This window comes from Paroedura picta, chromosome 3, assembly GCF_049243985.1.
Source record: "Paroedura picta isolate Pp20150507F chromosome 3, Ppicta_v3.0, whole genome shotgun sequence".
Taxonomy (NCBI): Eukaryota; Metazoa; Chordata; class Lepidosauria; order Squamata; family Gekkonidae; genus Paroedura; species Paroedura picta.
In genome coordinates, this window is record NC_135371.1 from 43,142,046 (window position 1) to 43,156,660 (window position 14,615).

Consider the following 14,615-nt stretch of genomic DNA (forward strand, 5'->3'; position numbering starts at 1 on the left):
ATTTCAACAGAGAAGGTTTGAATTTTTTAAAAAAGAAAATTAGTTAGCATCAAGGGCCCTTTAAAACACTGAGAAAGGGGATTGGTTGCCTGGCTTGAGAGTCGCGTGTAACGTGCATTGCTTTCTTACACTAGTTCAAGCAGGCATGTGGAGTGTAAGAAGTGTGAAAAGGCAGCAGACGAAAGTGAGACAGGAAGAAGGTGAGGAATGGCCAGAGGTTCAATTATTTTTAGCACTACACCATTATGCTGGCATAACGCTATTTTTTTTACATGTGCGGAAATGCCCACAATTTTCAGTAAACCAAGTGATGTCATAAGTTAGAAGTTCAAACACAAGGAAGAAAGGTTTTATGGCCACAACACAGTGTGCTCTAGTTCAAGATGAGCTAAACTACATTGTCAATTATGCCAATTTAACTGGTTGGTATATGTTTTCCTTAGCTTCTGTTTCACAAAGGGAGGCTTATTTCTATGATGGGCTGACCAATAAGGCTGTATAAAGCAGTTGCCTCTCTGCTTCCATCTTGGCCAGTCCAATGATTTATAGTTTGTTTGTTTTCTTTCATATTTGCTGTCCAGACTACACTGGGGAGATTACTGGCTTGCCTTCTCATGGAACCATTCCTTTCCTTATCTGCTTATACTGCACTTTTAAGGCTGTGTTGCCACTTCAGCGAGAGAAACACAACCCCTCTCATTAAACTATAAAATAAGATATTATAGAGGTGAACTTGGTGCCCTTAAACCTTTGCCTCATCCTTTCCTTTTCTTCTCTCTCCTCCACCTCCCACTTCCGTTGTTGTACCTACATCGTCAGTTTATTTACATATCTTTTACATCCATAGCTATGACTGACTTCAACTAATTTTCAAACTCAATCAAGCTTATTGATTTAATTAAATTAATGCCCTTATTCAGATGACTGGAAATAGGGGGCACTGAAAAGGTGGAGAGAGAAGTGAGACTATGGTGGCCAGGCCGCTGCCAACCTTTATGGGTAGTTTTATTTTCTTTATTTTATTATTTGGATACTCCTGTCTTGTGGTGGTTTACAATAAAAGAATAAAACAATACAATACAAGCCCATAAACAAAACAACAATGATCCTAGATGGCGGGATCAACTCATATGCAAGTTAGATGACAATAGGTTCTCTTCAGGCAAACTGGGACTGTGCAGAGCTTGAACACACACACACACACACACAAAGAAAGAGGTTGGAGAACCTTCCTGGAAAAGAAAGGCTTAACAGTCATGGACGTCTTAGTTTAGGAAAGAGATAACTGGGGGGTGGAGAAAGTTGAGAAATTTTTCTAATTCTTAAATACTAGAATTTGATGGGATCTATTTAAATTGGTGGTCAGTAGATTCAGGACAGACAAACGGAACACTTTATGCAGAGAGTGATAAAATGCGGAATTTTCTGACAGAGTATGTAGATGTCTACAAGCACAGACAGCTTTAAAAGGGGATTATGTAGATTAATGGAGGAGAGGTCTATCAGTGGCTACTTGCCATGGTGACCAAAGGGGACCTCTTCATCCCAGGGGAAAGCCTTGGCCTGTATGCCCTGTTGGTCTTCTGGAGGAACTGGTTGGTCACTGTGTGATACAAGGTGCTGGATCAGATGGATCACTAGTCGGATCCAGCAGGGCTCTTATGTTCTTAAATTGTGTGCATAAAGCACAATCTATGAGTGAAAGTTGAGGTAAGGCTGATGCTGTAACTCCATTCTCTATATGCTATGCTGGCCTCCTTATATATCTTGTTTCCAGTTATTTGAGTAGAGCTTGTGACACAAACATTGTGTAGACATGCTGTATCATATCATACTGTATCATACCGCCCCACTCTTGTGTCGCAGGGTGGTAAGGCAGCCAACATGCTGTCGGAAGCTCTGACCATGAGGCTGGGAGTTTGATCCAAGCAGCCGGCTCAAGGTTGATTCAGACTTCCATCCTTCAGAGGTTGGTAAAATGAGTACCCAGCTTGCTGGGGGGTAAACGGTAATGACTGGGGAAGGAAATAGCAAACCACCCTGCATTGAGTCTGCCAAGAAAACACTCGAGGGCATCTCCCCAAGGCACCAGTTGCCAGGAATTTGGGAGTGACATTTGATGCCTCCCTCTCTATGGAGGCTCAGGTCACCAATGTAGCTCGGACAGCATTTTTCCATCTTTGCCAAGCCCGGCTACTAGCGCCCTACCTGTCCTCGGAACACCTGGCCACAGTGATCCATGCAACGGTCACTTCCAGATTAGACTTCTGTAACTCGCTCTACGCGGGCCTTCCCTTGTCTTTGACTCGGAAGTTACAGCTGGTCCAAAATGCGGCTGCCAGGGTCCTCACTAGAACACCTTTGAGGGCCCACATTCAGCCGGTGCTTCGTCATCTGCACTGGTTGCCAGTCTGTTTCCGAATCAGATTCAAGGTATTGGTATTGACCTTTAAGGCTATACGCGGTCTGGGTCCCATCTACCTGCGGGACCGCTTGGTTGCTTATGCCCCCCGCAGGGCACTCCGCTCTGCGGGTATGAATTTACTGGTTGTCCCGGGCCCACGGGATGTGCGCCTGGCCTCGACCCGGGCCAGGGCCTTTTCAGTCCTGGCCCCAACCTGGTGGAACGAGCTCCCAGAAGAGCTAAGGGCCCTGCAGGATCTACCAGCTTTCCGCAGGGCCTGTAAGACGGAGCTCTTCCGCCAGGCATATGGTTGAGGCCAGGGCAGCTCTCCCACTAACCCATCAGAGGATCCCCTCCAATATTGAGATCTCTAACACCGAGATCATGGTCAGATCTATTGTATTGGTGCCACCCTCTTCTGAACATTATTCTCTCCACCAGGCTGAACTAAGATCAGAATTGTGACCACCGCCGCTATATGTTATGTGATATGTTATATGTAACTTTTAATTGGGGTTTTTATGGGGATTTTATTGTGTTTTAACTATTTATGTTGTAAACCGCCCTGAGACCTATTGGGAGAAGGGCGGTCTAGAAATTAAATAATAATAATAATAATAATAAAAAAGGGTCAGACATGACTCGGTGCTTGCACAGGGGATACCTTTACCTTTACCTTTTTACTGTATCATCATATAATATAAAGCCAGTGTAGTTTACCTAGGTCAATGCAGATTAGCATCAAGCCTCATTGAAGCAAAATTTGCTCAAGATCCCAGCCCCCAAGGAGATTAAATTGGCCTCAGCTAAGGCCAGGGCCTTGTTATCCCCGGCCCCAGCCTTGTGGAATGCTCTCACAAATGAGATCAGAGACCCGTGGGACCTTAAATGGCTCTTCAGGGCTTGTAAAATGGAACTGTGTCACCAGGCCTATGGTTGATGCTCAAAACAACATTTGGACCTATGCTGGCCTCCTTGCCAAGGCCAAATCTATAGGTCAGGTAGGGCTGATACAAGTCTGATACAATCTCTTTTCTCCTTTTCCAGCAAGCAGATGATCTGGGCAACAGATGAATTAATTTTGTTTTAAAATTTTAAATGTATTTATTTAGAATGTTTATATTTTATCTGTGTATTTATTTTTATATGTGATTTTAATAGGGTGTAATCCACCCCTGAGTCCCATGGGATGGGTTGGAAAATAAAGTACAATGATAAATTAATTAAATAAATTCCAGCCCAGCAATTTTCTATGCCCTCCTTAGTAATCCATCTCCCCCAACCTTTTCTTGCTCTGTATCTTATGCCTAATAAAGGCTATTATCAATGATAATATTAATTTTCTCTTCACACTGAAGTTCAGTTAATACTTCTGTATGCCAGACATGAGAGTACAAGAAGAAAAAGCTTCACCCAGAGACATTTGGCTACATAATGTTGGCACTCACCTGCTGGTTTTGACAGATAATTGCCTGATCCAACCAAACAACCATCCTATAACAACTAAATGTAACATTTAGGACTAAGCACAGATGTTGAAGGAAAAAAGAAACTATAGAAGGCTAATAGGGTTAAGTGGAGCCTAGGGGGAATGAAGGCTTTGTTGTTGTTATGTGCGAAGTCGTGTCCGACCCATCGCGACCCCATGGACAATGATCCTCCAGGCCTTCCTGTCCTCTACCATTCCCCGGAGTCCATTTAAGTTTGCACCTACTGCTTCAGTGACTCCATCCAGCCACCTCATTCTCTGTCGTCCCCTTCTTCTTTTGCCCTCGATCGCTCCCAGCATTAGGCTCTTCTCCAGGGAGTCCTTCCTTCTCATGTGGTGGCCAAAGTATTTGAGTTTCATCTTCAGGATCTGGCCTTCTAAAGAGTAGTCAGGGTTGATCTCCTCTAGGACTGACCGGTTTGTTCGCCTTGCAGTCCAAGGGACTCGCAAGAGTCTTCTCCAGCACCAGAGTTCAAAAGCCTCAATTCTTTGACGCTCGGCCTTCCTTATGGTCCAACTTTCGCAGCCATACATTGCAACTGGGAAGACCATAGCCTTGACTAAACGCACTTTTGTTGGCAGGGTGATGTCTCTGCTTTTTAGGATGCTGTCTAGATTTGCCATAGCTTTCCTCCCCAGGAGCAAACGTCTTTTAATTTCTTTGCTGCAGTCCCCATCTGCAGTGATCTTGGAGCCCAGGAAAATAAAATCTGTCACTATCTCCATTTCTTCCCCATCAAGGATCGCTGCCTTGTTGTGGCAAGGGGGCTTGCGTAGTTCAGTGAAGCTATGAGCTATGCCGTGCAGGGCCACCCAAGACGGACAGGTCATAGCTGAGAGCTCTGACAAAAGGTGATCCACTGGAGAAGGAAATGGCAAACCACTCCAGTATCTTTGCCATGAAAACTCTATGGACAGTTCCAATGAAGGCTTACTATACGCATTTATCACTTTCTGATAAAAGAAGTTTTGAACAAAATCCAAGAATTCTAAATTCCAGTGGAGAATATTTGCTGTTTCCTTGGCTATTCCAAAGTTGAGCAAAGTTGGGAGAGAGGTTGCATTTGCACTATCTTTTCCAAAAAGCTGCTTATACCTTTTAAGATATTGTTACCAATACAAATATTGGCAATTTGATTATTTGGTACATGTTTAAATGCACAGTGTAAACCACACTCCTGTAGTTCTCACAGTCATTGACTAAGTAGAATTCACTAATTCACATTTCAAGGTTTGCAATATGGATCCATAACCTCTTCATATACTTTCCCATTTGGCTTTTGGTTGCATACAGATAGCAAAAAGGGGTTCCTTCTGCTTCCTCCCCTCCACATACACCATGCTTCCAAAATATGCTTAAGGCTACATTCCAGCAATTATATTATCAAAGTGACTATTGTATCACCATCTCATGCAATCATTGACTGCTGTGGATTTCCAATTATCATACAGGTTGACACAAGTGGTGTGAAATACCTTATTCTTATAAGGCACACTTCTCTTTTCTGTGAAGCCAGTCCTAAACATTACACTCCCCCTTTTTAGAGCATTTTACTATGTCTCTTCACTCTACTCACAGAGCAATCTTTTGTTCATAGGGACTCACTTGTTCCCCCATTAGTTCTTGATCTTGCACAATAGTAAACACAAACATACGCAGAAGCCAAGTCCCATGTCCACAGTGCCTGAACAATCTAGCTTTTCTACATAGATGGTGTAAATGATCTGCTGGGGCTAATGAACATGTGGTACTGATGAACATTCTGCCTCTTTGAGAAGGTTAGTAAGATTCCAAGTACTTCCCAAAGGATAGATTTATGAATAAGATCCAGTTCAGGTTTCTTTGCTGTTTTATTTCAGGGCTCAAGGTGGACCTAGATAGAGGTCAGGGGATGGGGCAGGGTGTATCAAGACCCAGGAACAAACCACATTGGGCCTGGCTACTGCCACTCTCAAGAGTCTAGCCCTTGGACAGCAAGAAGCTGAGAGGTGTCCCTCCCTCAGGGAACCCTTGAAAGGAGCCATGGAGGAAGAGCTAGATCACTCCCGAGACTGCAAAGGGAGATGATGTGAGCAGGCCAGACAGAAAGGGAATTGGATGGAAGCAATCACACATCTGGCCTGTCTGAGGCCTACCAGCCATGGAAGAAGGGATTCCAGAGGATGCCACAACCTCTGCCCCTACCCTGGGAGAACTATATAATCTTCTCCTGTGGAAAGGGCAAATATTTTCATTTCCTCATAGACTTTATGAAATGTTCTGCTTTCTTTCTGTCATCATGTGACTCACTATATTGGTTTCTCCATTGTATTATAAACCAAAAACATGTCAGTCAAGAAAACAGTGAGGGAAATGTGAGAGGACAAGGCAGGCATATAAATATAAATATATATATATATATACATACATACACATACATACATACACACCAAGGCGGGCGCAACAATGTGTTTTAAATTTTATTTCCAAATCTGTCGCTTCATGGAACAATTTTACATGGATATGGAGAAAGCCCATGGGCCTCTCTACCCTCTGCCAACAAATCAGGGGGGAAGGGAAGAAAAATATAATGAACCAACCAACAAACTAAAAGAAAAAAACAAAAACAAACCAAAAGAAAGCTCTCCAGAGCCTAGGCCACCACATGTACAATCAAGAACTGCTTTATAGATTGGCCAACTAACAACCTCTCCCAGGAAAGAGATGGGGGACACCCCTTTCAAGGAATATTCTAAGTTTCAAGGCAGCACTAAAAGTGTGATGGCTGGTAGCAGCAACACAGCCGATGATATCAAGGCATCAGAGAGGCTGACACTTCAGTCAGTTTATACCTTTCTTCTTTTTGGCACACATCCCTAGCTAAGTGTTTGGGAGATCTAAGGATTCTTCCCTCATCACAAAGGAAGTTAACAAGGGATGCAAACCTGTCAGACAGAAGAGGCACCTCTGGGTGGGACTTTTGTCTCATCCCACAAAATGGTTATTTAAAGGCTGTTCAGATAGAGTCTCCAAATTAGGAAGATCTACCAAGGGGAGGGGAATTAGTATTCTGAAAAGTTGGGGAGCACTATTGTTATCAGTGAGAGGTTCTGGAAACCTCATTATAGGCAGTATTCAGTCTTTAAAAACCTCTGATATAGGTCTCTATGGGTTTCCTTCAGAGGTGGGGTCCCCCCCAAGGTACTCATTGGTACTAAGTACTGGTTCCTTTTTCCGATCTCTCCCAAGGCCTGAGGGAAGAACTGGTGGAATTGGGCACAACCTTATATATGAGGACTGATGCTATTTTTAAAGCAAAAAAAGCCCTTGTTTTCTTTGACATATTACTCTCTTCTATTTTGAATTAAATCCCCAAGAAATAAAGCCAATCTGCTGATCAAGCCATTTATGTGTGTGTGTGCGGTGTGTGGGGGGAGTGTCATTTCAATATAATCCATTTTTAATACATGACCCCAGCAAACCAACAACCAACAAGCTTTTTTTTTGGGGGGGGGTGATTAATAAATACCACAGACATCCATTGAATCACAGAGAAGGTGGAAAATACAAATAGTAGCCAAAGAAAGTTAGATGCCATCTTTCTAGAAATCTATATAACAAACAGAGATATTGGACCCTGCCTTGGCTATAGGAATATACATATACAGACTGAAAAAAAATAGTGTAAACGAACTGTTTTTGGAGCCCAATAAGTAACATTCAGGGATGATGAGCATACAAAGGAATTTTGCATTCACCACAATTGGAATTATCTGCACTTTCACAAGGGTTATTCTTTCAAATGTTTTTTTTTTCCGCACAAAATCATGCCGTGGCCAGCGCTTGCTTCCCAGCTTTGTTCTCTCTTATCTTGATTTATTGTAAACAAATAAATTCTGTTTTCTTGGCCCAGTCGCCCATCTTCTGCCTGGGAGGGACTTGAATCTATTGCCCCCACCAAGCAACAGAGGTAGATGCCCCCCCCTTTCCTGGGCTTGGCACATAATGGTTTTACTCCTGTTCAATGCTTCATTTGTGAAAGGTGCAGGAAAAGGCAGCTCTGAACAAAGGCCAAAGAGCCGCCCTCCCCCACCTTTGCTCAAGCCTCAAGCGTGAAAGGTGAGAAGGCTTAGAATGGCCCTTTTCTCCTCAGAGCTACACGCCATGGAATGTATTAGAGAATAATTAAAACATTTTCTTTTTAGATGGCAACCGGACCAATGGGAAAGGCCTCTGGCCTAGCAGCGGAAAGGGGACACTGCAAGCCAGCTGCCACCCACCTTTGACAACAACAGGAAAAACATTTCCCAGTGTAAACATTAAGTCATTTTTGTTTAACAATTAAGCTACAGCATTTTGTGGCAATAAGGCAGTAAATGAAGCATCGACACTTGCTGGAAGTGAGCAAGAGAACTTGAGCGTGGAGATCGAACATGTCACACCCCATCACTTCTAAAGTAAACCAGCATCCAGTCAGAGCTACTCTGCTGGATAGAATCAGAATACATATGGGTGATCATGTGCTAGAAAGCAACCTCACGGCAAAAAATCCCATAGGTAGAAAATTAACACATCCCATAAAACACTGCTTTCTCTTTGACCTGTTAGCTTTTCATATGATCAGAGATTTCAATGGAAGGTAATCCTCTCAAGCAAGCAATTCTTGATGAGAGTTTTGAGTAATGCCCTGTGAAAGGCCTTACGAACATCTGAAACTAGTTCAACTGATTAGGTGAGGGTATGAAGAGATTTCAAAATATGACAGCTGTCCTGAGGACCATAGGCCAGTACTGCCAAAAATACAAACAGTTGCATGAGTTAATTTTGCTTGAGAGTTGACTGGACTGCAGCATCTCATCCAAGTAGTAGAAATGAATACTTGGGCATAAGAGTGGAAGAAGAAGCATAACAACCAAACTTAAAATGGTACGTTGCTGATGTTATAACACTATGACCTCTAGTTTTAACTAGCACAAGTGTCTTATGACACTAATTTTATCTGCTCCTTACAGACAAGCCGGAGTTAAGGCTGCTTCAATGGCAAATAATCTTTCCTGACTTAAAAGAAACTTGGGCTACAGATTGTTTCAGTAGGGTATGACTAAATACATAGAAACACATTTGGTTTGGGTAGAGTTGCCAGCCTCCAGGTGGTAGCTGGGGATCCCCCTGGAATTAGATCTGATCTCCAGATCACAGAGATCAGTTCTCCTGGAGAAAATGACAGCTTAGGAGGGTGGACGCCATGGCATCATACTTCGCTAGGGCCCCTCCCCTTCCCCAATTTCTAGAAATTTCCCAATCCAGAGCTGGCAACCATATTTTGGACAGATTTCTATGTATGTGTGTGAGCGTCTGCATGCATATATGGAGATCTAAAATATTTTGACTGAGGCAGACCGTACTTTCAGTCCAGGGCATCAGAAACACTACTTTGTGAAAAAGCAAACAGAAGTTAAGCACAGCTAGGTCCCTTTGAAATCAGTGGGACTAAGGTGCAGAGAAGAAGAAGAAGAAGAAGTAGAAGAAGAAGAAGAAGAAGAAGTTGGTTCTTATATGCTGCTTTTCTCTACCCAAAGGAGTTTCTTACGGTTGCCTTCCCTTTCCTCTCACCACAACAGACACCCTGTGAGGTAGGTGAGGCTGAGAGAGCCCTGATATCACTGCTCAGTCGGAACAGCTTTATCAGAACAGCTTTATCAGTGCCATGGCGAGCCCAAGGTCACCCACCTGGCTGCATGTGAGGGAGTGCAGAATCGAACCCGGCATGCCAGATTAGAAGTCTGGACTCCTAATCACTACAGCAAACTGGCTCTCACAGTTAAAAGCTTTTAAGTACTATTGATTTTAAAAGTGACTCAGCCACAACTAATTTTTGTTTGGTGGCTTCCAGAGAGTGAACAGTGGGCATATGCACACAAACTGTTCAATGAAAGGCGGGAATCTGCCCCTGTACTTAACTAGACTATAGACATATTCCATTGTTTTATACACACACATCTTGCAGAGGTGCAAATGTTTGTTCTTGGAAACTGCTTCTGGTAGGCTGATGTCAGGAAGCCCTGGACACTGGTTAAGGAGTTGAAGGTGGTAGCAGTGAGTCAGATGTCTCTGGAAAATAATGATGGGATGTCAGGATGGGAAAAACACCCAACTGAAAGCAGCATTTCCTGAATGACCTTTAACAGATATAGCCTACATCACTGGCATAAAACCACAAGCATATCACACAATGCTATACTGCTTGGGAGCAGGAGTCAAATGGGAAAGCGGCTGGATCCTTTATAAACAACACTGGATTACATACTAGCATGATAGGCTTATATGGGTGGATGAACCACAGAGTTCTCAATCTGGACTTTCTTTTCAAACATTTCCGAAGGAGGCATTCAAAACAGCAATCGAAAGAGAAGTGCCGATTTTCTCATTGCCCTTGAAGTTTTAGCTAGAGCGAATGGCCTCTTTTCCTCTGGGCAAAAATCTCTTGATTCTTTCATAACACAAATGTTCAGGAGAGATACAACCATTGGGGAAGCTTTTGAATCTACTGAATGTCTACCTGTCATGCACCCAGTGTGGTGTAGTGGTGGGAGTGTTAGCTTAAGAACTGGAAGGCCTTAAGATTCAATTTTCCAGGTCGCCATGAATCTCAGTGGCTGACCTTAATGATCTTGCTGAGATGTCTTCCACATGATGGATGTGATTGTGACCACTGCTTGTTTGGGCTTGGATCTAATTCTCACTTTCAGATGGAATCAGGCCTAGTCTGGGGTGGTCCCAGGCCTGTCCCGATTCATGCCCTCGTTTGGCCCACAGGAGACAATGAGGTAGAAGTCAGTGCTGGGCCATGTGTAAGGGAAAACCTGGGCCATCCCGGCATGCTTTCCCTGCCCTTGCAACCAGTCCTGAGTGTCACTCGCACCTATTTGCTGGCTTCTGCTGCTGCTGACAGAGCCTTCTCTTGCCTGCAAACACTCCAGTTCTTTTTTTTTTCCTTTCAAAAATGCTTCCTGTGGCTCTGCTGTGCTGTGGAGCAGTGGGAAGAAGTTTTTTTCCATTTTCTTAGGAGCCTTTTATGAAAAAAATTGGAAAAAAAACGCTTGTTGCCACTCTACAGCGCAGCGAGGCAGCATGGAGCATTGAACGTTTTTAAATTAGGAGTCTTTCTTAGATTTTTTTTTTAAAGCATTTCCCCCCCATTTTTAAAAAAAGACTCCTAAGGAAATGGAAAAAAATGTTTCCCACAGCTCCATTTTCCTGATCTGGAGCCACAGCTCCACATTGCGGCTCTGGCTAGAGCTGTGCTGTGGAGCCAAGGGAGAGCCACCTGGGAGCATTTACATATTTAAAAATTTAAAATATCAATATATTTTTTTTAATTACATGCTTTTTTTAATTTAAAAAGATTTCAGACTGTGTGTGCTCAAATGGGACAAAATGGCTCCAGAAGGTGATAAGGTAGTGGTTCTCAATGTGGGGGTCGTGTCCCCTCGGGGGGGTCAATTGACCCTTTCAGGGACGTTGCCTTGGTCACTGCTGCCACTGCTGTGGCAACCTCGGCAACCCAAAGGGGGTCGTAGGGTTGTGTGCTCCAGCTGCCTCGGGCTTCCATGATCGCCAAAGTGCGCAACCCTAGGACACCCTTTGGTTTGCCGAGGATGCCGCCGCCGCCGCCTCAGGTAGGCTAAGTACCACTGTGGCATCAGGTAGGCTAAGAACCACTGTGATAGTGAGTTTGTATCACATGACAATGATTGACCAGCCAAAAAAGAAAAAAAATACTAGCGGGAAGGCTCCACTTCCTGTCAAGAGCTACCTTGTGCAGGAGCAAAACTCGGGGGGGGGGGATGGGCCAAAGGCTCCCTGTGCAGTCATGTGAAAAATCAACTATTATCCCAAGAGAAAACAGCATGGCATAACGCCTGGATGAGTCCTCCATGCAGTAAGCGTCTAAGCTTAATCTATCCTCTCAGGCTTGTTATGAATGTAAAATAGGGAAGGGTAAATGAGATAGCCAACTTGAGCTACTGGAGGGAGTGCCAGTAAAAATGTACTGGATAGATACACTCATTCAAGCTACTAGCCCTGCCAAGAAAAAGCTGATAATCCTAGCCAAGACAATATTGTATTATAGACATTGCACACTCAAATATTCTTGCCCAGCCTCCACACAAGATAGTTAAAACAGCCTAGATTAAAGCATAGTGCTACCTTCCTGGTCAAGAAGGAAGAAAAATAACTTAAAAAAATAAGTAAGGCAAATAGATCTTCTGTGCGCTCTGCAGAAGAGCTTAGAGCCAACAGCCAAAGTTTATGGTAATCTAAATGCAAGTTTATGAAGACAGGAGCTTGGTTTAGCATAAAACTTCACAATTTAGTGCAACCTAATGGAACAGAAGTCTTCCCAAAATGCTGTGATTGCGGATCTTAAGAGGATTAGACAGGCAGGTGTGTTCATTTTAGGATTGCCAACTCTATGTTGGCCAATCCCTGCAGATTTGACAGTAGAGTTTAGGAAAGATGGGGAGGGGCCTCCATTATGCCATGCAGCTCATCCTCCAGAGCAGCCATTTTCTCCAAGAGAACTGATCTCTGTCATCTGGAGATCAGCCATAATTCTAGGGATTTCCAGGCCAAGTCTGGAGGTGACCCTGGAAGTTAGCAACCCAAGTTCATCAGAATAGGCAACTAGGTGAGGCCCTAAAACTGCAATAATAAGGGGGCTCACATAAGGAAACATTCATAGAGCCCCAAGCAAGTGCTCAGGCCAAATCCAGGTTAACAGCTGGCACCCCAAAAACTGTTTTCCAGCTCCTAACCTGATGTTGGTGTAAACATGTGAAAAAGGCAGTTTTGATTCGGCTTGTATCAGAGTTCTGAAGGCCATCAAATGATTGGCTTGTAATTGCATTCTCACCTTGCAGAACTTAACAATGCAGGCATGACTTTGGTCTAGGTCAGGAAGGGGATCCTGTCAAAGCAAATGAGATTTCAGGTTCTGGTGGCTTATGTGAGTGGAGGGTGTGTATATGTGTGTATGTATATGGGAAAGAGGGAGGGAGGGAGGGAGGGAGATCCTGCCCCGACTCCCAGCAAGCTGTCTGCCACATTACTGCCATCATGAGAATGAGTGAGAGGCACCCAACAGGACACCACCCAGAGGGCTGGCTGAAGAGAATCCTCCATGGATCTGCTGCCCCATTCTCCTTCCCCAGGTTCTTTGTGGAGCCCTGCTGGGGAGAAACCTGCATAGCATCATGCCACAGTTCAGACATATCACCGTCAAGACAAATGAGATCAGCATTACAGCAACAGGAACAGAAGAACCGTAAAAATAACCATAGAAATTTCTCTTCTCTCTGATTACAAAGATACAAAAATGTATAAAAACCCTTCCCTGCCCCTCCCCACTGCAGCCACCCCACCCTTCCGCTTTTGCACAGAATGTTTTGGGAAGGAAGGTTTCCGTTGGTCTGCTTCTGACAGGGAACAGACGGTGTGAGCTCCTGGTGTGGTTACTTCCTCTCCTTCCATTCAGGGTGGCCCTCTGAGCAGGGAGGGTGGCCAGTATGGCACAGAGGTACCCGAGACACCTTTCTTCCATAGCCAGGTCTGTGCATTTTGCCTGGCTCTCAGCCCACGAGTCCTCCACCACTGAGTGCTGGGGGAGGCCGTGGTTGATTCGGGCTTCCAAATCAGCCTCAGTTCTTTCCTGGAAGGTGCTTGAAGGATCCCAAACCTCTGCTGGAAGAGTCTGGCCTGGCAATCATTCCTTCTTCTTCCTTTGCACTCTCAGGAGACAGCCCCTCAGGAATGACCTTCACTTCTGGTTACTCTTCTCAAGGGAGAAAGAAAAAGAATAGTTAAGACACGCCCCGCCAGCCTTTCCATTTCCCAGAATCTTTAAAACATAAACTCTGCATGCTGGCTCACTTGTATGTTAGTTTATGGAAATGTGTTTAAACTTCATGGCATTCTGATGACTGTTTTGGGATATATGCCACCATAAATATTACGGTAATTTTTAAAGGTTAGAGCAATTGCAGAAATAACTGGATTTAATGAGAGACTGCAGCCCTCGCTACACTTATTTTGGCATGTGCATGTCCTATTGAATTTAGAGGAACTTCTTGGGAAGCGTGCCATATTATTGGCTCGAAGCACAGAGGTATGAAACAGATGTCCAATTCTGAGTCTTCCCAAGATGTTGCTCTTGCATTTTCGATGTTTTGTGTAACCTTGAGGGCTAGGAAGTTTTCAGAAATGCGATTCTCAGGATGCCAATTCAGAACCCTGAGATATCATACACAGAGAATACAAACTGCTAACAGATTTGTGTCTTAACAGAGAATTAAAAAAAAACAGTATTAAGGGGTGATTAAGTGACTTAGGCAAGGTTCAGTCTGTAAGGAAACACATCCTCCAAGAAAGTGACATTTCAGGGATCACATCTCCAAGTCAGTCCCAGTTCTTTGTTGACTTCATAGGACTGCATGCTCAAAAGAAGGAGCCCTCACCCTCTTTTCCTTCCCACTCAATAGGATGGATGCAGGTGGAGCCAATATTTTGAATCCCATACCATATCCCATGTCATGTGGCTTTTGTATAACATGCTGTTTAAGACTAATTGTATCTCCATCACTGGATGCTAGTCTAAACTACTGCCTTTGGTACAGTTATCATGCAGACTTAAGCTAGTTTAACAATCACTTTTCTTTCCCAGGGAATCCTGGCAATTGAAG

The 14,615-nt window shown here is 43.9% G+C and overlaps 1 protein-coding gene across 1 annotated transcript in view; it reads right to left on the reverse strand.

Annotated features, from left to right (window-relative positions):
- Positions 1-6,340: 6,340 nt before the first annotated feature.
- The window catches only part of CELSR3 (cadherin EGF LAG seven-pass G-type receptor 3), a 97,480-nt gene continuing 89,205 nt past the window's right edge, over positions 6,341-14,615 (reverse strand). Inside the window, 1 exon segment of the mRNA XM_077325430.1 lies at positions 6,341-13,711. Coding sequence (XP_077181545.1) covers positions 13,681-13,711 — 31 coding nt within the window. The 3' untranslated portion in view covers positions 6,341-13,680.